General features: G+C 41.2%; 6 protein-coding genes and 1 non-coding gene across 8 annotated transcripts; 3 read left to right on the plus strand and 4 right to left on the minus strand.

The window, feature by feature from the left end:
* The first annotated feature begins 540 nt into the window (after positions 1–540).
* On the plus strand, positions 541–1,888 carry ndufa6 (NADH:ubiquinone oxidoreductase subunit A6). Its single transcript, XM_044180766.1, has 3 exons — positions 541–720; positions 1,279–1,394; positions 1,660–1,888. Exons 1-3 carry the CDS (start codon positions 546–548, stop codon positions 1,789–1,791), a joined length of 423 nt encoding a protein of 140 aa, XP_044036701.1. The 5' UTR covers positions 541–545; the 3' UTR covers positions 1,792–1,888.
* A 406-nt stretch (positions 1,889–2,294) lies between these two features.
* Positions 2,295–3,736, minus strand: LOC122868631 (essential MCU regulator, mitochondrial-like). Its single transcript, XM_044180771.1, has 3 exons — positions 3,477–3,736; positions 3,129–3,293; positions 2,295–2,520 (listed from the first exon to the last, which is right to left on the minus strand). Exons 1-2 carry the CDS (start codon positions 3,630–3,632, stop codon positions 3,156–3,158), a joined length of 294 nt encoding a protein of 97 aa, XP_044036706.1. The 5' UTR covers positions 3,633–3,736; the 3' UTR covers positions 2,295–2,520; positions 3,129–3,155.
* Positions 3,737–3,835: 99 nt separating this feature from the next.
* Positions 3,836–11,249, minus strand: fam234b (family with sequence similarity 234 member B). The gene is made up of 13 exons (XM_044180724.1): positions 11,101–11,249; positions 9,608–10,156; positions 8,762–8,875; positions 8,200–8,367; positions 7,773–7,888; positions 7,454–7,604; positions 7,111–7,252; positions 6,156–6,350; positions 5,821–5,899; positions 5,458–5,625; positions 5,122–5,242; positions 4,689–4,915; positions 3,836–4,570 (listed from the first exon to the last, which is right to left on the minus strand). The coding sequence occupies exons 1-13, from the start codon at positions 11,237–11,239 to the stop codon at positions 4,568–4,570; spliced, it is 2,172 nt and encodes a 723-aa protein (XP_044036659.1). The 5' UTR covers positions 11,240–11,249; the 3' UTR covers positions 3,836–4,567.
* Positions 11,250–11,696: 447 nt separating this feature from the next.
* On the minus strand, positions 11,697–11,850 carry LOC122869611. Its single transcript, XR_006376368.1, has one exon. It is a non-coding gene; the product is annotated as a U12 minor spliceosomal RNA (small nuclear RNA).
* A 423-nt stretch (positions 11,851–12,273) lies between these two features.
* Positions 12,274–17,824, plus strand: poldip3 (polymerase (DNA-directed), delta interacting protein 3). 2 transcript variants are annotated; one of them, XM_044180736.1, is made up of 10 exons: positions 12,274–12,430; positions 13,220–13,341; positions 13,487–13,908; positions 14,037–14,081; positions 14,239–14,316; positions 14,512–14,685; positions 15,387–15,464; positions 15,592–15,721; positions 15,983–16,049; positions 16,618–17,824. In XM_044180736.1, exons 1-10 carry the CDS (start codon positions 12,363–12,365, stop codon positions 16,832–16,834), a joined length of 1,401 nt encoding a protein of 466 aa, XP_044036671.1. In that variant the 5' UTR covers positions 12,274–12,362; the 3' UTR covers positions 16,835–17,824. The 2 variants fall into 2 exon arrangements, with proteins under 2 accessions (XP_044036671.1, XP_044036670.1); XM_044180735.1 differs by having other exon boundaries at positions 12,275–12,430; positions 14,464–14,685.
* A 589-nt stretch (positions 17,825–18,413) lies between these two features.
* On the plus strand, positions 18,414–20,343 carry rrp7a (ribosomal RNA processing 7 homolog A). The gene is made up of 7 exons (XM_044180754.1): positions 18,414–18,574; positions 18,800–18,942; positions 19,049–19,174; positions 19,298–19,421; positions 19,619–19,716; positions 19,802–20,009; positions 20,155–20,343. Exons 1-7 carry the CDS (start codon positions 18,511–18,513, stop codon positions 20,238–20,240), a joined length of 849 nt encoding a protein of 282 aa, XP_044036689.1. The 5' UTR covers positions 18,414–18,510; the 3' UTR covers positions 20,241–20,343.
* Positions 20,344–20,705: 362 nt separating this feature from the next.
* Positions 20,706–25,453, minus strand: LOC122868609 (zona pellucida sperm-binding protein 4-like). Its single transcript, XM_044180733.1, has 12 exons — positions 25,140–25,453; positions 24,839–24,963; positions 23,236–23,356; positions 22,865–22,999; positions 22,605–22,777; positions 22,168–22,235; positions 21,858–21,991; positions 21,564–21,747; positions 21,322–21,466; positions 21,170–21,239; positions 20,951–21,082; positions 20,706–20,873 (listed from the first exon to the last, which is right to left on the minus strand). Exons 1-12 carry the CDS (start codon positions 25,330–25,332, stop codon positions 20,722–20,724), a joined length of 1,632 nt encoding a protein of 543 aa, XP_044036668.1. The 5' UTR covers positions 25,333–25,453; the 3' UTR covers positions 20,706–20,721.
* Positions 25,454–25,757: the final 304 nt, after the last annotated feature.

Below are 25,757 nucleotides of genomic sequence, written 5' to 3' on the forward strand. Positions count from 1 at the left end.
AATTATGCTGTACACCTACATCTGCAGATTAGAAGAACACACATTCTGGTATTTGTTCTTCATTCGTTTTATACCAGTAGACTAATGCTACACATACAGTAACAATCCATTCACAGATTTGCAATGCAGTTTCAGAAATACAGCAAAACCTGTATGATGTAATGCAGTGCAATAGCCCTGCAATACATACTACCTAGAAAGACTAGTTTTCTGTGCTTTGACTCAATTCTACAATGTTAAGGGGCTGTACATTGTGGTGTTGTATTTAAAAAATATTTACATGAATTTCTAATATTTAAAGCACCTCAGTTACATTTGAAACAAAAATATTAGAAACACCTCAAAGTATAATGTAGTTCAGTACAAAAGCATGAATTACTTCGGAGCAGAATGTGTCTAAAACATTGTATGTGAACAATGAAAAGTGTTAAGTTTCTAAAAGTAGTACTTATTTCAAGGGACTGTCGGTGACCGATCGCCTCCTGTTGAACCAGCCGTTCCACCAGGTGGCACCACAGTGTTTGTCAACATAATAATACCATCGAATGAGTAAAACGGGAAACGCTGTAACGGCAGCAGTCATGGCGTCCACAGCGGCGACCCGAGCTGCAGTTGGTGCTACTAAAGTTGTGAAACCGATTTTTAGCCGGGACCTGGACGAAGCTAAGCGCAGGGTCCGGGAGCTCTACCGAGCCTGGTACCGAGAGGTCCCTAACTCAGGTATGTCGGTCCGCTGTGGCAGTTAAAAGGTGTATAAAAAGCAGCGCCAGCGTCAAGGTCGTGTCTATGTGGAGGTTCAGCATAATGACTAACATTAGCCGCTAGCAAACAGCAACCTAACCATAACACAATACATTTTGCAGACGCTATCTGTTCCGCAATATTTGATTGAAACGTTGACATTGTCACTTAAGCTAAATGAATAATGATAAAACGTAAACCGCAATCCTTCATATCTTGCAATATGTACTCTTTCCAGTGTTTATTCGGCTCCAAAAAGAAATATCGGGGCTTTTGCCTGTGAATGTTGCAAAATACAATATACTGATACTGTGCTTTAGACCTCCGTTGTTGTCCAAAAGTATTAATGAGCTTCACTATTTCAGTGGGTCAGAAATGGATCAGTGCCATGTTGGTTCTGGTCTTTGCGTGGCATTAAGAAATATGTACACCAGCCTTACCGATCAAAATAAATAGTAATGATTCAAAATTTGTTCATGGAAGAAGGTGATGTGGGGGAAACAGAGCGATATTTTGATTGTATTTTTTTCTCCACAGTGGCGACGTTTCAGCTGGACATCACAACGCGTCAGGGAAGAGACAAAGTGAGGGAGATGTTCGACAAAAACAAGCATGTCACTGACCCCCGTGTGATTGACATGTTAGTCATTAAGGTAAAAGCTGCCTTTCACTGATATGTGAACTACATAAACCATAATCATTTTAATTTCCTGATTGAAGCAACTAGTAATTTGGCCCTTGGAGTCTGCTTCTTTAGGCTGTTCCATAGGCTGCCCAGTACCTCATCTCTGTTGGTGGATCCAAAATCCCATCACAGTTGAATGAATGAAGATGTAGGCTACTACTTAGAGCAAAAGTGTACTGTGTCTTCCAAGGTGTGTTGAAACATTTTCCATTTGTATGTCATTTAATCTGCAGGGGAAAATGGAACTCGAGGAAACGATCCACGTCTGGAAGCAGAAGACCCACGTAATGCGCTATTTCCACGAGACTGAGGAACCTCGTCCCACTGACTTCCTGTCCAAATTCTACCGGGGTCATGACCCATGAACTGTGTAGCTGTCTGCTGACCTCTGACCCCCCCCCAATTGCTTGTGTCCAGTGTGACAAATGTTCCCCTTTATTGTAAATACACACTTAACACTCACATACCTACAGTTGTGTCTTTTATTCAGAATCAAAGTGTTATTGGGGTTATCTTAAAGGGGCAGTTCAACCAAAAACACACTAAAACTTAATCCACAGACCGTGTTGTCAGAAGTTCTTCTTATTCTGCAAGGAATGTCCCTTTACGATGGTAAGGAAGAACTACTGGTGTGGTATTTTATGAGCCTGGGAGTCCAGTACTGAAGGCAGGTAGCCAAGTGTATGTGTGTTATTTATTCAGTTTCCCAATAAGATTATTCTTTGATTGGTGGTTCAGTCAAAGTAGTGTTTGGGACAGTCTTGTGTCATAAAACAGAAACACCAACATTGCACTTTGTATGACTGATTGTGTGATGTCTGTTTTGAGTGCAAAAACGCCACCAACTTGCACTTAGCAAGTGTTGCAGTTAACAGTTGTTATTCCCTTTTTATTAAGATTTTAGTAGTGCATGCAAATAGAGTACGGTACAATCAGCCTGAGACGGCGCTATCTCAGTATCTATAACAGGAAAAACCCTGAATCCAGTGCAGACAGATGCGACTTGAAAACACAGCAGAGGGAACACCAGAAAGGCATTTATGGGCTCAGAGGCTCATAGACTCGTCCCAGTGGTAGTGACAAAACAAGATGCCCTGTAGAGGAAAGAAAAAGTTTGAGTGTGAGTGGTGATTAATTGATTAATTATTTCATTTTATGTCTTTATCCTATTTTAAGGAGCATATGCTATCTTACACTCTAAAAACTGACAATTTCTTAACTGTTGACTAAAATGTGTTTGGCAGCAGCTGCAAAAATCATAAAAAACTGAAGCTCACAGGGGCGCTACAACTATCTTCCTCTACCTACTGTTGCGTTCAGGCTGCAGGTGTGGAAAAATCATGCCTGTAATGCTTTTTAATGTTTTATTTAATCGCTGAAAACTAAACAATGTTTACCATTGACAATGTAGGCAATCATACTAATGTGACAAGTTATGAACTGGGGTTTGAGGAAATAATGAACTCTAACTCACAACCTCCAAATTAAAGGGTTGTTATACAGTATTCTATTTATCCTGGTTGGGCTTCATAGATTGCATGTTTCAAATGTAGCATCAGTGTGTTGTCTTGCCTGGATGAGGGGACCCCTCCTGGTTGTTGAATGTCCCCATTTCTGCCCCCCCCAATGAACTGTGGACATGCACATACATCCAAAAGGCGTGTTTGTGTGTGTACTTTGCCACAATCCAAGCCAATGATACCTAATAACCAGGAAGCCTGCAGACCCCTCAGTCGTCGTCGTCATCGTCCTCGGGGACGAAGATGTCGTGCTCCTCCAGCAGCGCAGCAAAGTTCTTGCTGATCAGAGTCCCCACATACAAGAAGGGCACCAGTACCAGAGCAATCCGGATGAGGCCGAAGGGGGTCTGCTCCCCGGTGTCACACGTCCCACCATAGAAATAACTAGTTAGTTCATGTCAAGCAGTTTGTCCACTTCTACTACATCTGTGAGAAAGACTGCAGCTGTTTATTAGTCAATGACTTTTAATTTATTTTAATGGCTGTCATTTGCACACACCACACCGCAGACCCTTCAAAGCAGCACTCACCTTCTTGGGTTTGGGCGGAATGGCACCGGATGAAGTGCACACGGCTGTCCGGCGCGGTGTCACGGTCCGCCCCGGCCCGTTGGAGGCGGTCAGCTGGGAGGAGCGGACGTTTCTGAGAGCCGACAGCCAAGCCAGGCGACCGAGGGCCGACGCCATGTTGACAGCGTTTGATGATACGGCAGCAATGCGGAAAACTGCAGCTCACTTTGGACGGGGAGCTGCAACAGCGCCGCCCTGCGCCACTGTAACGCCACACAGCCCTCTTTTTAATAATGCTTATTAGCCGGCTGTCTGCACAATTTCAGTGAAAACTTGGGACAGTGAAATAAAGGTTGGAATAAACGACACGTGATACATGATGCAGTAAGAATTGATTTTCATACTTTCTCTTGCCGTATGTGAAGTTGCAGCTTACATTTAAATGCATAACCTTTAGCAGCCACACATTCGGAGAAAAAAAAAACTGGTTGATTATATAGCCATAAAAAATCTGACAACAATTCATCAAAATCAAAACGTTAAAGCAAATCAATAAATACTGTACAGCAATAAATATTTACAGACTCCCTATACTACTTAAGTTACTGGTGAGCAGAAAGAACGCTGTTAGTGGCTTCATGACAAAAAAAGCATGTGACTGAGGGATGACACCACATGAATATACTGGCCCTGGAAGAGTTCTATGAGTGATGCATACTGTAAACACATTTACATGCTCTTTCATCAGCATTATTGTGCTTCACTGTCAGTAATAAACAGTACAAAGTTACCCTTCTGCCATCAAGTCCAAACAATCATAAACATTCAATGAAATATTAAAGATTTCCCCAAATGCAAGTTCAATAATTTAAATAAGCATTTTCATTGTACAAACCAAAACAATACAAACACAATCTCTACCTACAAATGATCTTTTAACAGAAATGAAATTCGTACTTAGTGAACCAAACAAAATGTCTACAGCTCCAAATGAATTCTCAGTGTCTCTTTAGTGCAGAGCTATCCACCACTTCTGTCCCTTTCATCCTCACGTGAGTCCTTTTAGTTGTACTGCTTCCTGTGACACAGGCCATGGTAGCAGTGGTGGCTCATCACTAAACAAAGCAACACAGGCAAGAGAGATTTATCACAGAGTGTAATCAGTCAAACTGACCCACATTACAGAATGTACGCTGTGGATAAATAAGACCGTTCTGCTACCTGCTTTCTCACCTGGTGTTTAAAGGACAAACGCCTGAAGAACTTGTTGACCTCAAACGCGGCAGGTTTACTGGGTTCCCCGGCCTTGTTACTCTCTCCTAGTCTGACAATTTGTCCTTTGGTGATAGCAGCTCTGAGGCTCATGCTCTTGACTATCCGAGCGCCGGGCTCTGAATCGGTTGTGGGTCGGGAGGATACCGTGATGTAGGTGGCGTCTTTCTGACGCTCCTGGTAACTCACTGTGAGAGACGAAGCAGGAGGAAATAGGAGGTAAAATGTTTGTATTATTTGAACATGTGTATTACTTACTGTATCTACTACTGAAATACTTTTGAAGACATCTTGGTAATCTGACTTTTGGAAAGTGAATGATAAAGATTATGATACAAAATCTCTGCCCTGAAGCGGATATTATTCTGCAGCGACAGTACATTTGAACTTTTACCTGCAGAGGTGACTGTGGTGTCTGTGGTGCTGGCGAGCTCCAGCAGGATTGTGGGATATGCAGGGTGCAACAGGAAAAGTTTTCTAATGAGCGGCTCCGCTGCAGCAACACCTGGTGCCACCTACAAAGCCAGTGTGGACAGTTTAGTGATTTTTTATTTTATTTTTTACATGAGTTGAGTGTTTCATTAATGCCTTCGGGTCAAACTCAAAGACACTAACGTAAAATAAGCCGTGCACATGATTCATAAACAGCAGGCTCTTTCTGTTTTATTGTTATTATTATTATCATCATTTTTGCCTAAAATAATCTTCTTGTTCTCAACGGCAGACTCACAGTTGTCTTTGTAACATTCTTCTGCACTTTGATTGGTTCGCTGGCCCAGAAGAGGAAAGCTGATTGGCCAGTTGAGGTGAAGATTGCCGAAGTTTCCAAAACAAGACGAGGACACACAAACTCTGCCGTCCAGAGAAGATGCCCGTTTGCCCCATCAACAACCTGTGCCTGAGAGACAGAGAAGAGGGGAAAACCGCTACAATTAGAGCAAAACACAGAGGTTAGTTAAAGACATATCCTCAAGACTCTCAAGAATCTAATTTTTCTTGTCACAACTCAATATTGCCAAACAGAAAAAACAGCAGCTTATGCCGCATTTGTGTTCAGCATGAGAGCCCTTGCATTCATTTGAGTTTGTTTTACCTGCATGATGCCATTTGCTGAATGCTGAATGAAAAGATCAAGGATTCCATCATCATTAAAGTGTCCTGGGGCTGGCTGGCTGTGACAGGCAAAGAAATATTTTAGGGTAATGTCGCATAATTCTGATACAGAACTTACTTCGTTTTCAGCCGTTCAAAAGGCTTAAACAGTGTTGTTATGGCACATTAATGACTTGCATTGATTCAAAGTGTAACACTGTACTTTGATAACCTCAGATTGAGTCTCTGTGTCATCCTAACAGCAGTATTGTTGGCAGTAACAGACATGTAATAGCAACTCAGTCAGTGGTGACATAGTGATGTGCAGGGCTTTACCTGTGAATGGGAGCTGAGTTGAAGGTCCATTCTTTACGTATGTCCCTCTGTCTGAGCACTGACAGTTTGCTGGAGCCATACACCAGCACCCAGTCACTTTTGGTGGAGTTGAGGTTAGAAACAGTGTCCAGGCTGTTGTGGTTGTTGCCAAAACCAGCCACAAGAGGGAGCAGGAACTCCACGCGCTCAGATCCTCTAAAAAGCAGATGACAAAGGTGTGATTTTGACTTGTATCAGTCCTAAACTGTATAATAAACCAGTAGTAAACTAGTCACTGCCATCTTTTTTCACTGTGTATACAACCCAGGAAATTGAAGACCACGTTTCCCCAGTAATTAATCAAATAACATGCTTACAAAACTGTATGTGTATTGATGATTTCATACTTTTTATGGACATGGTATGAATACTGTCACAATGTAAGAGTATTTCTACCATCTATTAGTACCAAATAATCTACTGATCATTTAATCAATCCCATTCCTATAGGTGAAAATGCTGAAAACACTGAGTTGAGATGCCAAAATAATCTGACACAATTTTTTTTTTCAACATGTTTGCAGGTAAACAACTACAGTTTAAAGATTCTTCTTGATTCCAGAAATCAGTCTTCCAGGTAAACTGGAGGAAAAGATGCTTATGATGTGACTTAAGACAATGAAGAATACTGCAATACAAACAGTTTACAGTTTTAAAGTGCATATATCAAAAAGATTCATATATCAATAATGTTTAAGATTCAATTAGGATTTACAAGTCTAGCCATTTCTATTTTATTTCAGTTGAATACATAGCTATATAAAAAAATATATATATAAAAATATAAAAGCACTCATACAGTGGTTCAGGCATCACAGGTTTTGTAACAGCGTGTCCTTCATACCAACTGATTAAAGGTTTAATATTTGACATAGAAGCGTTTGTACAGAGCCGTGTGCCAGTTACTGAGGCGTACCTGTAAATGTGTATGAAGGAGGAGGAATTGGTTTTCTTGAGAGCCTCCCACCCTGAATCCTTCCTTCTCAGTGCCTGCGTTATGGGCATTTTGCCAGTGGCGCGAAAGTAGATATCACGCAGAGAGATGGCCTCTACATTACCTGAGGAAAAAGACAAAGGCTTGTAAAACTAAAACCATAATTTATATGTAATGTAAATGAACTGAATTAGTTACCATGTTGGTTTTTTTTCTATTTCAACGATTGCAGACAAACTTAAGCCAAGTGCCTGAACACACATGGTGGCTGAATCCTTTTCAGAGTGATGTTTAAGACCTTTATATTGCTGGTTGATTCCTTTACCTAGTCCAAAGAGGATGTAGTATGCCCCTTGTTGTGTCTCATGCAGCAAAGGACCAATCAGCTTTCCTTGTCCAGTGAGGTTGAAAGGCACGGGTTGTCCAAGCTTTGCCCCCGTCAGCCCAGAGACCAAGGTCAGGGAGAGATCCAAAGCCTGAAAATGAATATGGCAGAAATAGGTATGTAGTCACTGAATGCAAAGGTCTGGGAACATTATATGAAAACTTGATCAGCTACAGTGCAAGTTATATGTAAAATGCCTCTGTGTAACTTAATGTATGTGTATAGGAGGAAAAGAGGGAGGTGAATGTCGTTGCTATACCTCATCTGCAGGCAGGGTGGCTATCAGCAGATCTGGGACTGAGTCGCCCTGGAGGTCTGGAAGTAATACCACCTGGGATTCAATGTTCTTAAGCAAGGCCGACCACAAGTTCTTCCCTGGGGAGTGAAAGGAAACCACTTTGACCTGGTTTTAGACGGTTTTAATTGCTATGGATGGATTGCCCTTACTGACTTGTTTTTACGTGGAGGTTAACCTATTGACCTACCTGTCTTGTCGGGTTGGGGAGCTGGAGGCTGAGAGAAATTTAGCTCAAACATCTGTATAACCAGACAACATACTTAAGACACTATAAGAACAAATACAAAAAGTTTGTAGCGGTTGTTACTAATTACTAATTACTGTGATCTACACGTGAAAAAGACAGACTGACAGAAACCTACACAGCTTGAATGGCTCGGCTTCTAACCTGTGGTGCCGTTGACTGCCATGATGATGGATTTGCCGATGAGGAGGACCACAGGTGACGGCTGGGTGCTTAACTGCAGCCCACATTGGATGTACATCACAGACTCCCGCATGACTTTCCTCCACAGCACCTGACCGCTGACGGCAGATAGGGCCACCGCACTGTAAACTGGGTGGAAGAAAGGACGTAATAAATCACTAAAACTAGGAAAAACACACAACATTTACAAACATCAGAAAGGTTAAAGAGGGAGAAAGAGGATGAGATATTAAAGTGGACTCTGGTTTAAATCGTTTGTCTCAGGACAAGCAGGACTAGATTAGAAGAGTCATTTTTATATAAATGCGCATAATTCAGTACAAACAGTAGCTACTTATGGCACCAAAGTGCTATTGTGCTGATAGAGAGTGGGGAGTGACACATGCACATGGAAAGGATATTGTGACACCAATCTCTCCCTGTCTTCTTATCTGAAATGCCCGTATTTTGAATGAACTGTCTGACAGGGTGGAAACAAATCAGGATTAGCTGGCCGTGCCTTTTCAAAGAATTCCTCACATACTTTTGTTCCCTTGTGTGGGATGGCTGTCATTGGTCCATTCAGTAACACCCAGAAACACATCCTCCACTGAATCCCCATCAACGTCCCACAGCGCCAGTGCGGGTGGCGTGACACCTGGACAGAGAAACCAAAACAAGATGAACGCCGTCCGCCAGCAGAATCCTCATCAGTGTTTGACTGAAGCCTCTAAGTCTGCCAGCTGCTTAAATAACTATCAGTGTTGTTTTTTTTTTATAAACGAGTGAAGGATTAAAGTGTTCTGCTGACCTACATTTTGGAACAGCAGGAGGAATGGGAAAAAAAAGGGTGAATCACAAAAAGCAGAAGAGTAATTAAGTATCAAAACATTAATTACAATGATTATACGTCTTGGCTCAGTTGTCCAGTTGTTTTCTAAAATACTAGTAAAAACACTTATGCGGTCATTAAAGACACAATCCTGTTGACTTTGTATTTATTGCCACTCTACGATACGTTCGATAGTGCATGCTGAAACAGAACATGTGGTAGGTGGAGTGATGCTCACAATCCTATATAATTACAGCCGACTAATTAATGGGTGAGCCAGTGTTGTCTAGCCACAGAGACTCCTAAGTAAGTCTTTAGAAAGTGAGCATTATCAGTGGTGTAAGCTCATATTGTGCATCATATTTTTAGGACAGTATACTAACACACCTGTAATATCGCAACAAAATCTGCTGTTACTCTCTTCCCATTTATTTTACTTTAACTTCCAGTAAATGTTATATTTATTTGAGCCAGTGTATGTAGTCTAAGCAAATTATGCAGGGAAAGTAGAAGAGCACCTTAGACTCATGCATCAACTTTTGACATTCCTCTCTTTACCTCCTGCATCTCCCAGTGCTCTCTCCCATTGCAGCCTCTTTTCCAGTTCTTCCTTCTGGCACGGAATCAGAAACGCGCACAGCAGCACAAGCAATGTGGCGCACACCAGAGGCACCAGGAAAAACGCACTTCGGACAGCATTCTTCATCCTCATCTTCTTTTCTTCCGCATCAGTACTATGAACCCCCAGCCCAGCACCCCCTAATGGCCCAGGCCCCCCTCTGTCCTCCCTGTCCCTGTCCCTGCCTGAGTCCCTGTGGCTCCAGTACTGCGTCCCTTTCATGTCGTCTCTGTCCTGCCTGGATTTGCTGGGGAGTCGATTTCTCCATTCGTCCTCCTCTTCCTCCTCGTCCTCCTGTGCCTCATCTTCGGCCCCCACAAGTCTTCCAGATCTGCCACCCCGCAGCTTTGAGGAGCCTGTGCCGAGGCAGCTGTCCCTGCCAAGGCCATTTCGGGGGTAGTTGAGCACGAGGTCGTCCTCTTCGCTCTCGTCCTCGCTGTCTGCTTGGGTGAGAGGGTCGTACTCCCCAAGCTCCGAGCCCTTCTTCCCTGCAGAGACACAGAGGCTGCTGGTGAGGATCAGTTATCCTGTGTAGTCACTAAGTCAGAGTATGGGTGGGACAAGTGATCGTTGTGATACTCTCCTGATATTTTATTGATACACAATGACTAATATATTTTATATGTTTCCTCCCTTTACTCTGTAGGTAACTTAATGTCCAACAATGTCACTCAAGTACTGTCCCTTAGTACTCAAACATATCACATTTTTTACACTAAGAATTCCATGTAATTAAAGCAATTAGTTTTTATATATATCTTGATCTGTTTTGGCACATAAAACTATACACAGGACAATATGGTGTATATACTGTAGTTTACCTTAGTACAGAGTGCAGTAATAAGAATAAAGTTACTGTTTTATTATTTCATCTGTAACATCTTTATACCACTACTACTAACTAATTATAATAATAAATCTTATAATGATTATATAAAGGCTGTTTTGATGTTTGAAAAAGTAATAGAGAAATAAATATACTAAATGTAGCCTTCTCATAATTAGAGACCTCAAAATAATTCAGATGTAATATTTATTACTATGCTTTGCTTGTTTACTCTCCAGCAGCAGCAGCTCAGTTTATGTTGGGTTAACATTAGCTAGCAGCTAGCTAAAAGGCAGAAGAGAACAGAGACGCTTTGGCAGAAAGATGTCAGCATGCTCCTCCACATACGCAGAAAACCATATCTAGCTTAAAATGACGTCCTTTGGAAAACATGTTCATTAATCTGGGATGAGATGAAACAGATGCGGACTGTGTGTGAAATCAGCGCATCAAATGAATCAACTGCATATATAGAGCAGAGTAGAAACGGAGAGCCCTCACAGACCACCTAACGTTAGTCCTGACTGATGATGGTTTCAGTAAATGATCTGCTAAACTGTTTCGTCTGTTTATCTGTCTAGTTGAAATACGTGTAGCGCATCTTACCGGGCAGTTTGAGGGCACGGGACAGAGCTGCAGCCATTTCTCCTCTAACGGATCCGCGAGACAGCGACGTGAGGCAGCGGTGATGAACAGCTCGAGGGCACAGGGCTAGCAGGTTGGATCTGCGCCTACCCAACTGCATCCTGGGACTTGGAGTTTTGTCTTGTCATGCTCTGCGACCGATTTTTTGTTGTTTGATTCTTATGCACAAAATTCGTATAATAACGAAGCCATGTGTATACTTAGGCCTATTAAATTATATTCAGGATTCAGCATTTTCAGCCCGTGGACTAATTCAGTACAAAACAACAGTCCCGTAAATGACATATTTTTTAAATTGGTGTACTCTGCAACAGGGAGGTATTAGTTCAACAGTGTGGTGTATTTTTGAGGCTGTAGTTTGTGATATCGTTGTATTGCATTGCATTATATCACGTGTTTCTAATAGTATGCTCTTCCAAATGTGTAAATGAAGCAGAACCAATATTTTATAAGAGTTTCATCCATTACAGCCTGTTTTCCACAACCAATGATCACAACCTCGACAAGCCGCAGCTTGGCTGCTATGGACTTTTATTGTTTTTACATATAGAGAGTTCGGGGAAGGTCCTGGTCCCGCGAGGCATCTCGCAAAGTAGGCGAGTCACCTCAACAGGCAGACCTTTACCCTTTCAAAAATTTATCTCGTAAGTTGAACGAGGACACGGGCGTCACCCCGCGTCGTTATTTTCCTTACTCATCAGTTTAAGGCATGACCAACCTATGGTCGAAGACCGACATAGACACAGTTCCCAAATCTTCTCTGTTAGGGTGCCAACTATGGCTCACTGGCAGCAGTTTATTTTAGTTTCTACCAACAATTGCGCGTGTGTTAAATAATAGTTTGTCGGAATAAAATGTGAACCAGTGTTTTTATGATTGTACACCATATTTGTTGCACAAAGCACGATACTTGTTGCGACAATTTGGCGCAAAGGCTCATGGGTACCGAGTCATGTACGTCATTAGCATTTTGTCAAAAGTAATCGATCGCAGATCATTCATTTGTAACGGGACAATGGGTTACTTTCTTATTCAATGTAGTCTGTGTGTTTCCAAATTACATCTACATTCATTCTTAATTTTGAAGCACATGACCAAGATACATTGAAAAAAAACAATGAAACATGTCTTCAGTTCCCGACAGCCATTCTGGCCCTATTCGGCTTCCATATCCCTAGCTAAAACTTCTCATCCGCGCACGCGCTGTTAGACAGTGTGAGAAAATGGCAGACGTCTCTTTGGATGAAGTGATACGACAGCGCGGTATTAATCTCAAGGCACCAGCTAAACGGTATTAAATCTAGCACTGCACTGATGGAAGTTCGCTTTTTACGGATGTGCCAACTTGCAGTAACATTTCTAAAAGCATAACGAGAATTGAGAGCTGTTGGTTGCTAGTTGGCTACCGTAAGCTAACGTTAGCCCATTACAACCAGCAGCGAGTACATTGTAAACGCTAGGCTAAGTAGCTGTAGGCCTTTACGTCTGAAGCCATTCATCGTTAAATTTAGAAAAAAAGATTGATTATTCAACCAACCCCCGTTTTCTAACCAAACTAATATTTAGTAGTCGCGATAACGCTGATATTTGAAAAGCTCCGACCAATTTGCTTATGTTTAGAGCTTCACTCGCCAGGCTTAGCTAAGTTAACGTTAAGTTAGTTAGCTGGCTAATATTTATATTGGCAGCAAAGCAGGGTTTTGCTCCCACGTATTGAACAAATGTGGTTGCTGGAAGCTCCGGGTTAAATTAGTGTGGTGGTTTATCCAAATCAGTGTTTAAAACTTCTTAATATTTCCTTCGTCCACTGTGTGACGAAGTACAGGAGAGATTATATTCTCATATCAAGACCAGTACGACAGCCATTGAATGCATTTCCCCTGTATTGTGTGGAAAAAGAAATATAGAAATATTTGTTAAAGTAATAAAATTAACTTTCCTATTGTAAGTGTTACTGCCAATATATTTAACACTTATATGAGTTTTTAGGAACTTAAAAATGTGGGATGGAACTGTCTACACAATCCTAATGGGTGTTATAGTACTGAACTTAAAGAAACTTTTTTTTTCTCTCTCTCAGACCCATGTTTGGACGGGGTGCAGGAGGGATTGGCAAGAGTTTTGACGCCCGGCAAAAGATTGGGGTTAATGATGTCAGACAGCGGCTTGGAGGAGGAGGAGGAGGAGGAGGAGCAGGAGCAGGTAAGGGCCACCATTATTGCCTAGACAAGTAAAAATGCTAGATCATTTATGCCTTATATTCAGTAAATAACAACTTATCAATGAGGCTTATGTTTTGGGAATTAATGCTAAGTTCGCCCTCAATCTTCTTCCTGTCTCACCTCAGGGTTTCAAGTGAAAGATGCCAGAGAAAAGCTGGGTCAGAAAGATGCTCGCTTCAAAATCCGTGGAAGGGGAGGAGCAGCAGGAGGAGTGCAGGATGCTCGTCAGATGATCAACTCACGAAAACAGGGTCAGAATCAGTTCACTGTCCCTGCACAGACCACTCAGAAGACAGCAGTAACACACCAACTACAGAGCCAGACACTTGTGCCACAGATACAGATACACACCAACAATCTTGCTGGTGTGAACACAAGGCAGTTTGCCCCTAATGTACAAGGACTTGGTGTGAGGGGCGGCGCAACGCCACAGCTGAGCAATAATAAGAGAATGATGGATGCTCGTGATAGGCTGAGCCTCAAGAGGAGCATTGGAGGAACACAAGCAGCTGCTGCAGCACCCCTAAAAATAACCAAGACCATCCAGGTGAGGTCAAAATAAGTTTTTGTTCTTAGAAGATCAATGACACAGCCTGCATGTATGTATACTTGTTGAAGTGTAAAAGCACACTGACATGCTTACTGTGCTCTAATGTTTGATGCTTCTTTTTTCAGCAACGTCCAGTAGGGATGTTAGGTGGAATACGTGCAGCTACACAGGTAGAGCTGTTTTTCTTGGCATGTTTAAAGAAGACAGATTGCGTGTATTTCTTGTGTTGACAAAAATATTCCTCCAAAAAAGAACACTATGTTTCCCTTGTATAATGGCTAAGATTGTAAACCATGGTGCTGAAATAGATTATTTTGTCTCCCACAGCCTGTCTCAAATGAACATGATGGCATTCCCAGTAAACAAATGAAGATCACTACGGCTAATAGTATGCTACAGTCACGGGTAAGAGCTGCTTCATGACAGCTGACCTGACCTTCCATGCTGTCTGAATCAGCAGAGACTCAAACACATGCTTAAATTATTGCACATCCAGAGTCTGTTTCCCGCATGAAATTAAACGCTTCCTTTCCATTCCTTTATTTTGTACAGCCTGGTACAGTGGGCTCCTCATTCTCCATGTCATCCCCAATCACCAAGGTGGTTAAAAATGATGCTTACACAGCCCCACGTCCTCCCGTCCCTGTGGCTCCCACCCGGCCCAACACCAGCATGGCTGCTACCCGGTCCTCAGCTGCAGCCTTACAACCAGTCTCCAGGACTCTCCAGCAAAGCACAGCAGAAACCAGCACAACAGCTCCTACTCCCCCCCAGGTAAATATTCCTGCTTGCATCAGTAGCTCAGTATGCACTCCTTCCCCACCTTTTGTGGCTTGTCTCCACCCGGTATTATTATTCAGTGTAATTTGCATTTACGTTGGATACAGCAAATCAGTAACATTTCTAATTGAGCCCATTGAGAGAAACCAACCAAGTTAAGGTTGATTGATGGTTTAGCAAGCCAGTTAATTAGAATGCTTACACTGAGAGCTGTTTGTCCTTACGGATTGTTGAACTTAGAATGCTTCTCATTATTTATCAAAGACTCCCTTGGCTAACAGTACTTTATCCTCCACTAAGCAGTCCCCAGATTTAATAATTTTGTGAGCAATAACATTAGCTATTGCAAACATTTTGAAGATAAGCTCTTAAGTAACTTATACAATCAAAGACACATGTATTAAAAATATTGTTTTAATAATTTATATTATATGGATATTTTTCCACACTAGGAATTTAATCCTGTCCCCTACTCTGTGTTTACTCCCACTGTGCTTGCCTCCTCCCATACTCTCTCACAATAAAATAGCTGATCTCCTGTCAGTATTTAGTGTTTACCCCAGTAATTAGATTTAGGATTATCAGGCTATTTGGCATGTTAACCATACCGTCATGCATGCATATTATTATTATTTTTTTTAGGTCAGCCATTTTAATTGCATATGCTTGATCATGTGGTGTTGTCATATTTCTAGCCTGCTTTCAGTCCTTTGGAGGGGACAAAAATAACGGTGAACAACCTGCATCCCCGGGTCACTGAGGAAGACATAGTTGTAAGTAAATCACACTGATTGCCAATAAGCTTTTTGTTATGTTAGATATTTGATGGTGTGCTGAGTACTGTAGTGCTATGATGACTCATTCAGTGTGTGTTTGTACTCCCCATCTGTTTGTTCACAGGAACTGTTCTGTGTGTGCGGGGCCTTGAAGCGAGCACGGCTGGTGAAGGTAGGCGTGGCTGAAGTGGTGTTTGTCCGTAAAGACGATGCCGTGAGCGCATACAGGAAGTACAACAATCGCTGCCTGGACGGTGAGTGCCAGTAGCAAGGACGCACACATCACATGGCTCTCTGGGTTTTGGGCACTGGCTTCTGTTTTGCATGCAGGTCAATTACTACAGTACTATGACAAGTTTGCTGGTTAGGGACATCGTTGTATATGTTTGTTAAAACAAAGTGTTTTTGTTGAACTGAAGGATAGCAAAGTTAGATGTAGTCAACGTCACTGAGACTGCAATTAACCAGATTGATCAGCTGTGTTTTAATTGTGTTTTCTTCTTGTCCACCCCCAGGCCAACCCATGAAGTGTAACCTTCATATTCAGGGAAATGTCATCACGTCTGATCAGCCCATTCTATTGTAAGTGAGCCTGCAGGGCTTCATTCCTTCATTTCAAATTAATCTGTTGTTGAATGTGAGCATACATGCACATACTTGATTTTGCATATTTCCTATGAGCTGTAATTTGCCTCTACTCCCGAGTGACTGAAATCCATGTTAACCATTTCATTCTTTTAAGTATAAAGAATAGTAACATTGCTTCTCTTAAATTAGCAAGTAATCACCTGCAAATACTTAAGCAGGGACTATCCAGGCAGGATTTATTAACTGTCTTATTTGAGTGTTTGGCAGGCTATTCATTGGTACATTGAGCTGCCTTTGATTAAGTAGTTACTCAGATAACACTTTTGGTGATTGGATTATTCAGTCTAAACTATGGATGTACTGTTTCCAATTGACCACTGACAAAAATTTTGATGTAATTTAGCTAGCTTGATATTAAAATGTGACTGCCATTGGCTGTTGCTGTAATTGTGGCTTGCACTGTCCACTAGAGTCTAAGGAATGTAATGCTTTTTGCATGACAGCTATTATTTTTTAGTAGTTTAGGAAATGTGACATCCCCTTCTCTCCTTGACTCCTACAGGAGGCTCAGTGACACTCCAGGCACAGGCAGCGGTACAAAGAAAGACGGTCTGCCCCCCTCCTTGTCTCGCCCCTCCGGTCAGCGAGCCTCTTCTCAGCCCACCCCAGAGGTGGACCCGCAGACCATCCTCAAAGCTCTGTTCAAGTCCACTGCACAGTCCACCTCCACCACTGAGCCCCCCAGCTCACAGGCCACTGCCTTTCGCATAAAGATATAGGCCATGTCTAGTGTGAATACACTGTCTGTTCATAAACATATTACTCTCAGTGTTCACATACAAACTGTGTTTTTCACCGTGACATCAGGCAGCCCGCATTTTTACACATTTGATATTCATGACTTCTTTGAACGTGAAATTCATGGATGAAGTGATGTGATTTGTTGTTTTAATCCAGGTGGGGGATGCCAAATCAAATTGGATGTGTAGGGATTTTTTTTGTTTTTTGTTATTGTCAATTCAATGCCAGCCCATTTGGATATGTTGAGTTTTTTTAATACTCCAGTTTAACTCCACCTACCCCAAGAGTCCCAAACAAAGGAAAAGGGGCAAAAAAAAAAAAAGACCTAAAAAAACTAATTGACAGACACTGGGCAGCATTGTCATTATTAAGAGATGCATTATGTTTAAGGCCCTGTACATCCACACAGGTGTGTTCAGTCATATTGTCTAAACCTCTTATGATTTTACAGACCACCATTGTGTATAGACCATAGAAATAAAACGGAATATAGACCAAACAAAAATAGAAGAAACAACACAATACAGTAGATACCATATCTATCTGATTTAGGCAGAAGAATTAAGTAGTCCTCAGCAAATCCTCGCCACAAGTCTACCTAACTTTAACCTGGGAAGAGGTCTTGATAGCCAAAATGACTGAAAACACTTGTGTGAGTAAATCGGGGATGGACAGACACTATTATACCATAATTTCAGTCAACCAGTTTTTTTCATATTATGTTGATATTTTGTTTGTTTTTACCATCCTTGTTTCATCCAGATTCTTGTGTACTCTGTGACTGGTTTTACTTGGCTGTCCAGTTTTGAAGCAGTATATGTTTAATTCTTTCTAGTATACATTTCTCTCGATTTTATGTTCAAGGACTGTAAATTACTTTTGGTTGCTTTCTTGGTAGGTCAGTCAAGAAGAGACTAGAGAGGTCATATCTGTCTGTGAAATGTCGCCATTAAATATTTAGCTTTGTAGATGTCTGAGACTCGTCTATCCTGTCTGCCATATGATGATGATGTATTTTTCTAGAGGTCAATGTCATATACATACAGCATTTAGGCTTTCTAAAAACTTGATGAATTTTATTAATTTACCATAGCCATTGAATTTAGATTGTTAGCTACAAAGGAATTCCCTTTTCCCTTTATAACTAAAACTCAACAGCCAAAAGTAATGTAAAATTATTTTTAAGCTTAAATACTATAGCTGATGTACGAAAGATCTTTAAACAATTAACAAATTACTACTGTAATGACTTCCTTATGTGAAAATCTTAGCAGCAGATTTTTTTTCCTCCACTTTTTGGTACAATCTTATAATATAAAATATAAAATTTTAATATAGTACTATTTTGTTTGGAATCTATGTATGATAAACTAAAATAATAACGTATGTAGATTTTATAAGACAACTCTTGGGTTTGGAATTTATGGTGAAATGTTTGTATTTGGAAATCAACATCATTAACATATCTTGGTAATGTTATCTGATTATTCTCCATGACATGCAATATATGTTTAATTTCTTTAATTACGTTTTAATACGCCATCGTTTATGTCAGTGTTACTGGGGTTGTCTTTCTATTCATAAAAAACAAAACAAAAAACATTTAATTCCTTTTGGGTACAATTGTACTTCCGGTGTGAAAGGTCATACCAAAATGGCGCCGTCTAAGAAGAAACATGCCAGTAGCCAGCCTTGTGTTATTCCTGGAGGATTTACAGGTATTAATTGACAAAATTAATAATATTAATTTCAGTTTTTCGCTAGCATACTGATTTATCCTTGGGCAGAACGTTTTCTTGTCATTTTACACGGTTTGGGTGGTTATTGATCTGTAGCCCTCTAGTCTGTTGTGCTGGGATCGCTCGGTGATTACAGATACTGTAACGTTACTGAGTGATGTGTTGGCTTTACGTTTGTTTGTGTTTTCCTGTCTCTCTTCGCAGTGCTCTCCTTACAGTTTAGCTCCGACAGCGTTGCGCAGCACAAGCTGTATGTGAAAGAGCACAAAGTGCGAGCAGAGAAGAGCTCTCACAGACCTTTGGACCGGACTCTGTTTGTGCTCAACATCCCTCCATACTGCTCACAGGTACGGTTTATGTAGCGATTGCTCAACGAAAGGCTGCTCATTTTCATATCGTAGAAATACAAACTATAAGTGTTGCAGACTGTCATTCCTGCGGTTTGTGTTTCAGGGTGTTGTCAAAGAGTTGTTCTCGCAGTTTGGCTGTGTTCACTCCGTGGAGTTGAGAGACCACCCGGGCTCCTTTCAGGAGTCTGGACCCAAGCTGTCCAAGTTCTTTAAACCAGTTGAAAAACAGGTTGGTCCTCACTGCTGCTGAGTTCTTTCTGCTGTAACACTATGAGCGAACACTGTACTTGTTATGTGCAGTATATCTCAGGTTCATTAGTTTACCTCTTGTGTCTCTGTCTGTCTCTTCCAGGGTTTCAAAGTGGGCTACATTGTGTTCCAAAACTCCTCCAGTTTAACAGCAGCTAAATCACACCCACATCATGTGCCTTTGGTGGTCTGCACTGAGCAGCGTCCAGTGAGCACAGGAGTACAGAGTGAGTGATGCATTTATTTTTATTAATACAAATTTAATATTATTTTCTCATTTTATGGCTGTTTTGTGTTGCTTTGCATTTACTTTTAGATATGAATCTAGTATTACAATTTCAGTGTGAGCCAGGTCGTTGTTGATCAAACACATTCAAATCAGTCTGATGACATATTCATGTTATGTTGCACTTTCTTATGCCAGAATGGATTCAGCAGTACACAGAGTTTTTTATTCAGCCGGACAAACTGCAGCAAATAGTCGACTCCTTCATGGGAGACTACGACAAGAGGAAAGAAGAGGTGAGAATTCTGCAGCTCTTCCTCCACCATCACCCACCCATCTAGTGCACGTGACTTAAACTTGGGTTTGTTTTCTTTGTCACAGGACGCGGAGAGGCAGAGGAAGGAGTCTGAGCAGCAACAAGAGGATGAAGAGGGCTGGGTGAAAGTCACAAGAGGACACAAGGGTACCAAGGCCCGCCCCCACAGTGAGGCAGCCAACCAGAGGACTCTACAGAAAGAGATGAGGAAGAAGAAGAGGAAGGAGCTCATGAACTTCTACACCTGGCAGCACAGAAACACACAGAAAGAACGTAAGTTGCCAGTTTGGTTTATTCTTTTCTTTATCTGCAGGCTAGAATTTGCCCTTAACGTTTGGTTAAGGAGATGGAGAAGCAATAAAGCTTTGTAAAAGAAAATGCCTTTGTTTAACTATATTGTTTCTTTTTTCCCCCCCAGATATTGCTGAACTAAGGAAAAAGTTTGAGGAGGATAAACAGAGAATCTCTCTGTTGAGGGCACAGAGAAAGTTCAGACCTTACTGAGTCAACTACCCCAATTTGTCTTTGTTCATTTCACTGCTTTTGTGTGTTTAGCTACAGTATAAATCTGTGCATTTTGGTGTTAATAAACTATAATTCTGATCTACTTATTTTCATGATTATTGAATTACCAGCACCTCATAAAACAAGTGGCATCTGGGAAATCATTGACATCAATAGAAAAAAGTATTTGATTAAAAAAAAGGTGACAGGACCAAATACAACATCAGGTACAAGGTTTTCATAAAATGACAAGTACTTAAAAAAACAAAAACAAAATCAACTAGCTTCGGGAACCATTTAAACCAATGTTTTGGCCTTAATTTTAAAAAAAAAAAAAAAAAAAAGTTAGCCGTAGTGAATGACTACAGCTGTGGATTTTATGATGAACAACTTTACGATGGGATGATCACACCAGGGTCCTAGTGTCCAGTCCTGACGTACAAAAACAAGTTTGAATACACATCATAGAAGGGGAAATGTTTTATTGAGATTGTTCACTGACATCTTGTGCATCACAAGCTTGCTGTGCTTCTGGCTTCTGCCATTTTCTGATGCTTGACCATACGATGTACAGAGAGATCAACAGCAGGGCGGCACCAACACCAGAGAGCATATACACTGTCAACTGAAACACTGAGGAACGGAGAAAATCATTTAATCCAAGTATTGCCATTGTTCCTAACTATACTTTTGTGCTGAACAGGACTTACTTGTGTTCTTCACACATAGATTGTCCTCCAGTTCAGTGTTGTTCTGTCCCAGCAGCAGTGGTCCTAAAGAGACCAGCCCGACCTGGTGAGACTCAGACATTGTCTCTCTTCTCTGTCTCTCACCCTCAGATGCTGTGGGAGGAGAAGCAGAGGTTTAACACCACCACATATACACAGCACATACAGTGTACAAGGTGAAACATACTGTAATATACTCACAAATGATGGTGCAATGCTGCGCACAGTCAACAACATTTGTGCAGATTTCCACCCAACAGTAGAAGTACATCTACGTGAGAGATTACATATAGCCATTTCTGCAGAAATGAACACTTTCATATAACTGAAATATGCAGATGTGATAACCTTACTTCCTCCAAACTTGGATGGCCTGTATGAGGGTCCAAGAAGGCAAAGGTCTTGACATCAAACCTCCTGACTTGGGAGTGGGAGGTGGTCTTCCCCTGGTTGTCCACAGGGACAGAGCTTCTCATGTTATCCAAAGGGTTGGGACATCTATCCAGGAGGGGGGGAAATGTCAGCTGCTCAGTAACCTATGCCCATAATTTCAATATCTCATCTCAGGTTGCCACTGTAATTGTCTCCACCTTACCCGTCATAGAGCAGCATCCACACAGAGTGTCTAGACGCAGGGTAGGCAAAGCAATCCCGTACACGCAGGGAAAGGGTAGGGTCTGGGGACGGCTGGGCGATGGAGATCTCCACATATGCAGCTTCACGCAGGGGTATGGTCAGTGGAAGCTGGTCCTCAGAAAAGAAGGATGTGAAAGATGCATCTAGGAGGAACAAATAATCACAAATACTGTCACTAAGGTTTTGGTCTAAGGACTTGACACAATGCAAAACCCACACTTGAGTGAATCTATGCTGCTCTCCATTTGATCACCTTTAGCTATTCTCATCTGCACTCTGATGGTTCCCTGTGCAACCATAGGCGGTGGGTTGGTCACTGGATACAAGGACCGCAAGTCTGCTGCACGCTTTAAATCTGATGCATCATATTCACACTGGACCTGGAGACTAAAAACCCCAAACTTATCAGTACATCTGTCACCACCAGAACTTTAATTGTTAAATAAATACATTTTCTAACCCGTAACCACTCCTGTCAGAGCCATCAGCTTTACAGAAGTGTACAGAGGATGTAAAAATAAAAAATAAATAAATAAATAAAAATAATAATAAAACCAACTCACCTAAATGGTGATTTTTTGGTTTGCAGCTGCTCCACTTCCACCTCATAGATCACCACATCTCCATCTACCTAAAAGCCAGGAAGAGAAGAAAAGATTGATACTTAAGCAAATGTTATCAACTCTTTACAAGCCATATGCAAGAACAACGTTTCAGTGCGACAACCGGAGATCTATACAGTAAATTAATTTAGATATTTTTTTCTAAAATGCTGTGTTTAAGTTTGTACAACTATTACAGCTGTGTAAAACCTTTTTTAAAAAAAAACAAACAAAAAAAACCCTTAACTCCATCTGCCACAAAATAAAGGTTGCTCAGTGACTCTGCATAATTTTTATAGTGACCCCTCATATGATTGAAGTTTGTAAAAGGCGGCGATATTTTTATCCAAATACTAGTTATCTTCTTTTGGAATCAAACTCTTGACAAGCAGCATTACCTTCATCTTTGCACCACAGTCGGTGACTTCAATCTTGAAGATAGCCGTGTCTGGGGTGGTGACCACAGGGGAGCACTGTGGCTGATCCTTGACTATGAGGCTGCTGGGATCGATGGGCGGGTCTGCGTCTGTGGCCTTTACTAAGAACACAAAGTGTCCATCCAGAGAGCAGGCTGGAGGGAGTGTCAGCACACAGGAAAATGTAGGCTTTTTATTTTTATTTTTTTTACTCTTAAACAAGCAAGCTGACCATTTCTTACCATTGAGTCTGTAGTAGCAGGTTAAATCATGAGCATCATAGCAGCATTCCAGTTTGTAGCAGACATCACTAGAAGTGTTTTTCTGGCCACACGCCACTCGTAAAGCTCTTTCTACGTCACAATTTCCAGGTGACGCTGGAGAAGAGAGAGTAAACTGTGTTGTGCCAAAACCCTCTCTGTATTGTAAATGACAGGTTATATCACCCCATGGCATCACATGTAAATAAATGATTCAGAACTCTCAACCCGGCTCCAAAAGGAAAATGTGCCAGTTTAAGTTTTGATTGATTAAACTGACGAAAAATAAGCTTCAGATATAGAAGAAACAACTGTCAGTGAGCTTGTTCCGCTCATCAGCTGTCTCCACTCACATGTTGGGATAAGTCGACTCCTCTCACTGATTCTCTTTATCAGAGGACAGCTGATATTTACCCTGAACCATCGATTCTCCCCTGTCAGCTGCACCTGCAGAGGGATGACCACTTTGCTGCCCTGAGGATCAAAAGGTCATCACAGGGTGGATGTTGAGAAGCCATACACACTATTTTTCATTTACATGCACACGCAAACACACAGTGCATGTCTGTATTCCCTTCTGTAGACTTCTCAATGTACAGTAAATAGAAGGCACACTTGCATGTTGAGTTTGGGGCTGCAAACTTTTGGGTAGACACATTTATATTTCCATAAAAAGGTTTCATTATTTCAAACTGTATAAATAATGGTATTAATATGGTTTATGATGTGTCAACGCATATGCGTTTTACATACACTTTTTGTAATCCATAGTGAGAATTGTAAACTATTAGGATTTAATCACTCAAATCTGTACGTACCTGTTGCGTTTAAATCCATAAATTAATTTGATTAATTGGTAATCACTATTTTCAGATTTTTACAATTTACCTGTCTTCATCTGTTTAACATCCTAGTTGTGTGTTTGTGTTAAGTTTTCTTTTCCCTGAGAATCCTGCCACAGTGATCTTTAATTCTCAAATAATCATGTTTGGGACTGTACAAAAATGATTAGGGGGTTGGCGGGTTCCAAGAAGTATTTTATCTTTTTGCTGAGGGGAATGTAGTCTAAAATTTTTCACCTGCACTTTATTCCGCATCTTAACAGAAATCAGTAAAATGTGTAAAAAAAAAACCAAACAAACAGAAAACTGCAAATGTGACAGGGACAGCTCTTGGTTCAAAAATAAAGAATGGCTGGAATATTCCGTAAACAGGATGCATCATTTTGAAATTGCTAGTTCTATTGCAATTGTGTGATTTGGTGGCTAGGAGAAAATTATTATTCCATTAATATGTTAAGGTCTAAATTGAATATGCCATTCTTTGTGCACAAAGAATTGAAGCGCCAAAACACTACTGCAAATCAAAGTGCCAAAGAACTACATTTGAAAAACTCAACAGCAACGTCTCTTTCCAGAAATCATGACCCGGTTACTCAAGATAAACCACAGACCTTGTTGTGAGCAGTTTCATGTAGGAACTTTTTTCTTTCTACCGATAGTTCCTACATGAAACTGCTCACAACAAGGTCTGTGGTTTATCTTGAGTAACCGGGTCATGATTTCTGGAAAGAGACGTTGCTGTTGAGTTTTGCAATGTATTTTTTTTGCGCTTTGAGCACCACAAGCCGAGTGCCATCTAGTCCCATTATATTCCAAAAAGGCAGACATCTCTACTGCCGATAACGCCAAAACTTGGCAACTCACACCAAAACTATCTAGATGGAGAAATAGCACTACAGGTGAGGGGAAAAACATGTATTTTTAATTTTGGGGTGAACTGTCCCTTTAAAGATGTTGCAGGAAGGTGTTGCAGTTTTTATCTTAGTCAAGGGTAGGGTCCAAAGAAACTATTAGTAATGCTGGGGAGGGCCTTGCTTTTTAAATAAGAGAAACATAATGTTCAGCCTCCCACCTCACCCCAATAACTTTCATAGAGTCCCTTATTTTTTTTTACCTCAATCTGTGCATAGCAGCTGTCATATCTGCTAAAGAATGAGAGACTCTGGTTTTTCTCTCCGTCCAGTCTCACTCCACAGGACCCCTCAGATTGAGGCACTGGGTTTGTGGCCCCTGTCATGTCTAAGAAAACAACAATGCACAAACAATATTGATAAATTCAATGCAATCGTTTAAGTACACAGTGCTCACTCAATAGAGTGAGACTGAGCACTCTGTACTTAAACGATTTCCAACCATTTTTGCCATAAATCTCAAGGGTTGGAAATACAGTACTGCAACGAAGAACGCGATCTTACCATTAACATGTATATTACTTTTGACCAGCGGACCAAAAACAGCTCTTATCCTTCGAGCAGAGCAGGTGACTCTCGGCAGGACGAGCTGCTGAGGTGTTTTCTTCATCTGGACGGTTGAGAAACACCAACAGTGTTGAGCCATGACGGCAAAACTTAAAGAAAGCAAATACAGTTTTGCACAATGATAATTCATCTCCTTAGAGTGTAGATTTTGTTTGTTTGTTTGTTTTTGGCTAAGACGGTTTTTGGCTCCAGATCCTTTCTTTGAAGCTGGGAAGGATGTCACGTGACTTGTGTTAATTAGTGTTAATTAGTTTGAAGCTTGCTGAGTCACCCACCTCCTCCCTACCCTTCATACATGTTCGTATCACGTATGTGCGTATTGTTATACATGTTAAGAAACAGTTCAGAAGTCTCATCGTTGTCCGCCTGTGCGCCCTGAGAGCTGCCGTGTTAAAGCTGATTTGAAAAGTAGGGCAGAATAAGCTGGTAATTAATAAAAAGGTCAATGTTTAAATAATACGTATCATGCTGAGCACATGCATGGCCCAAGGTATCCTCTGGGAGCCATTAAATGAAATAATTGCGTAACTCAAAGACCTTGCCAACCTCACCCCT

Source organism: Siniperca chuatsi, linkage group LG21 (assembly GCF_020085105.1).
Source record: "Siniperca chuatsi isolate FFG_IHB_CAS linkage group LG21, ASM2008510v1, whole genome shotgun sequence".
NCBI classification, from domain to species: Eukaryota; Metazoa; Chordata; class Actinopteri; order Centrarchiformes; family Sinipercidae; genus Siniperca; species Siniperca chuatsi.

Bases quoted from the DNA above. Each gene is read 5' to 3' on its own strand.
- rrp7a (XM_044180754.1), top strand. From the start codon at position 18,511: ATGGCGCCGTCTAAGAAGAAACATGCCAGTAGCCAGCCTTGTGTTATT. The intron at 18,575-18,799 runs GTATTAATTGAC...CTCTCTTCGCAG, and splicing joins TATTCCTGGAGGATTTACAG to TGCTCTCCTTACAGTTTAGC. The intron at 19,422-19,618 runs GTGAGTGATGCA...TTCTTATGCCAG, and splicing joins AGTGAGCACAGGAGTACAGA to AATGGATTCAGCAGTACACA.
- LOC122868631 (XM_044180771.1), bottom strand. From the start codon at position 3,632: ATGGCGTCGGCCCTCGGTCGCCTGGCTTGGCTGTCGGCTCTCAGAAAC. The intron at 3,294-3,476 runs GTGAGTGCTGCT...ACCGGGGAGCAG, and splicing joins TTCCGCCCAAACCCAAGAAG to ACCCCCTTCGGCCTCATCCG.
- ndufa6 (XM_044180766.1), top strand. From the start codon at position 546: ATGAGTAAAACGGGAAACGCTGTAACGGCAGCAGTCATGGCGTCCACA. The intron at 721-1,278 runs GTATGTCGGTCC...TTTTCTCCACAG, and splicing joins CCGAGAGGTCCCTAACTCAG to TGGCGACGTTTCAGCTGGAC. The intron at 1,395-1,659 runs GTAAAAGCTGCC...TTTAATCTGCAG, and splicing joins TTGACATGTTAGTCATTAAG to GGGAAAATGGAACTCGAGGA.
- poldip3 (XM_044180735.1), top strand. From the start codon at position 12,363: ATGGCAGACGTCTCTTTGGATGAAGTGATACGACAGCGCGGTATTAAT. The intron at 13,342-13,486 runs GTAAGGGCCACC...GTCTCACCTCAG, and splicing joins AGGAGGAGGAGCAGGAGCAG to GGTTTCAAGTGAAAGATGCC. The intron at 15,722-15,982 runs GTGAGTGCCAGT...GTCCACCCCCAG, and splicing joins CAACAATCGCTGCCTGGACG to GCCAACCCATGAAGTGTAAC.
- fam234b (XM_044180724.1), bottom strand. From the start codon at position 11,239: ATGCAGTTGGGTAGGCGCAGATCCAACCTGCTAGCCCTGTGCCCTCGA. The intron at 7,605-7,772 runs GTATAGCAACGA...ATTCATTTTCAG, and splicing joins CCACCCTGCCTGCAGATGAG to GCTTTGGATCTCTCCCTGAC. The intron at 5,243-5,457 runs GTGAGTCTGCCG...CTGGCTTTGTAG, and splicing joins AGAATGTTACAAAGACAACT to GTGGCACCAGGTGTTGCTGC.
- LOC122868609 (XM_044180733.1), bottom strand. From the start codon at position 25,332: ATGAATTATCATTGTGCAAAACTGTATTTGCTTTCTTTAAGTTTTGCC. The intron at 23,357-24,838 runs GTAAAAAAAAAT...TTTGATCCTCAG, and splicing joins GCTGCTATGCACAGATTGAG to GGCAGCAAAGTGGTCATCCC. The intron at 21,992-22,167 runs GTGAGTTGGTTT...TGGGGTTTTTAG, and splicing joins ACCAAAAAATCACCATTTAG to TCTCCAGGTCCAGTGTGAAT.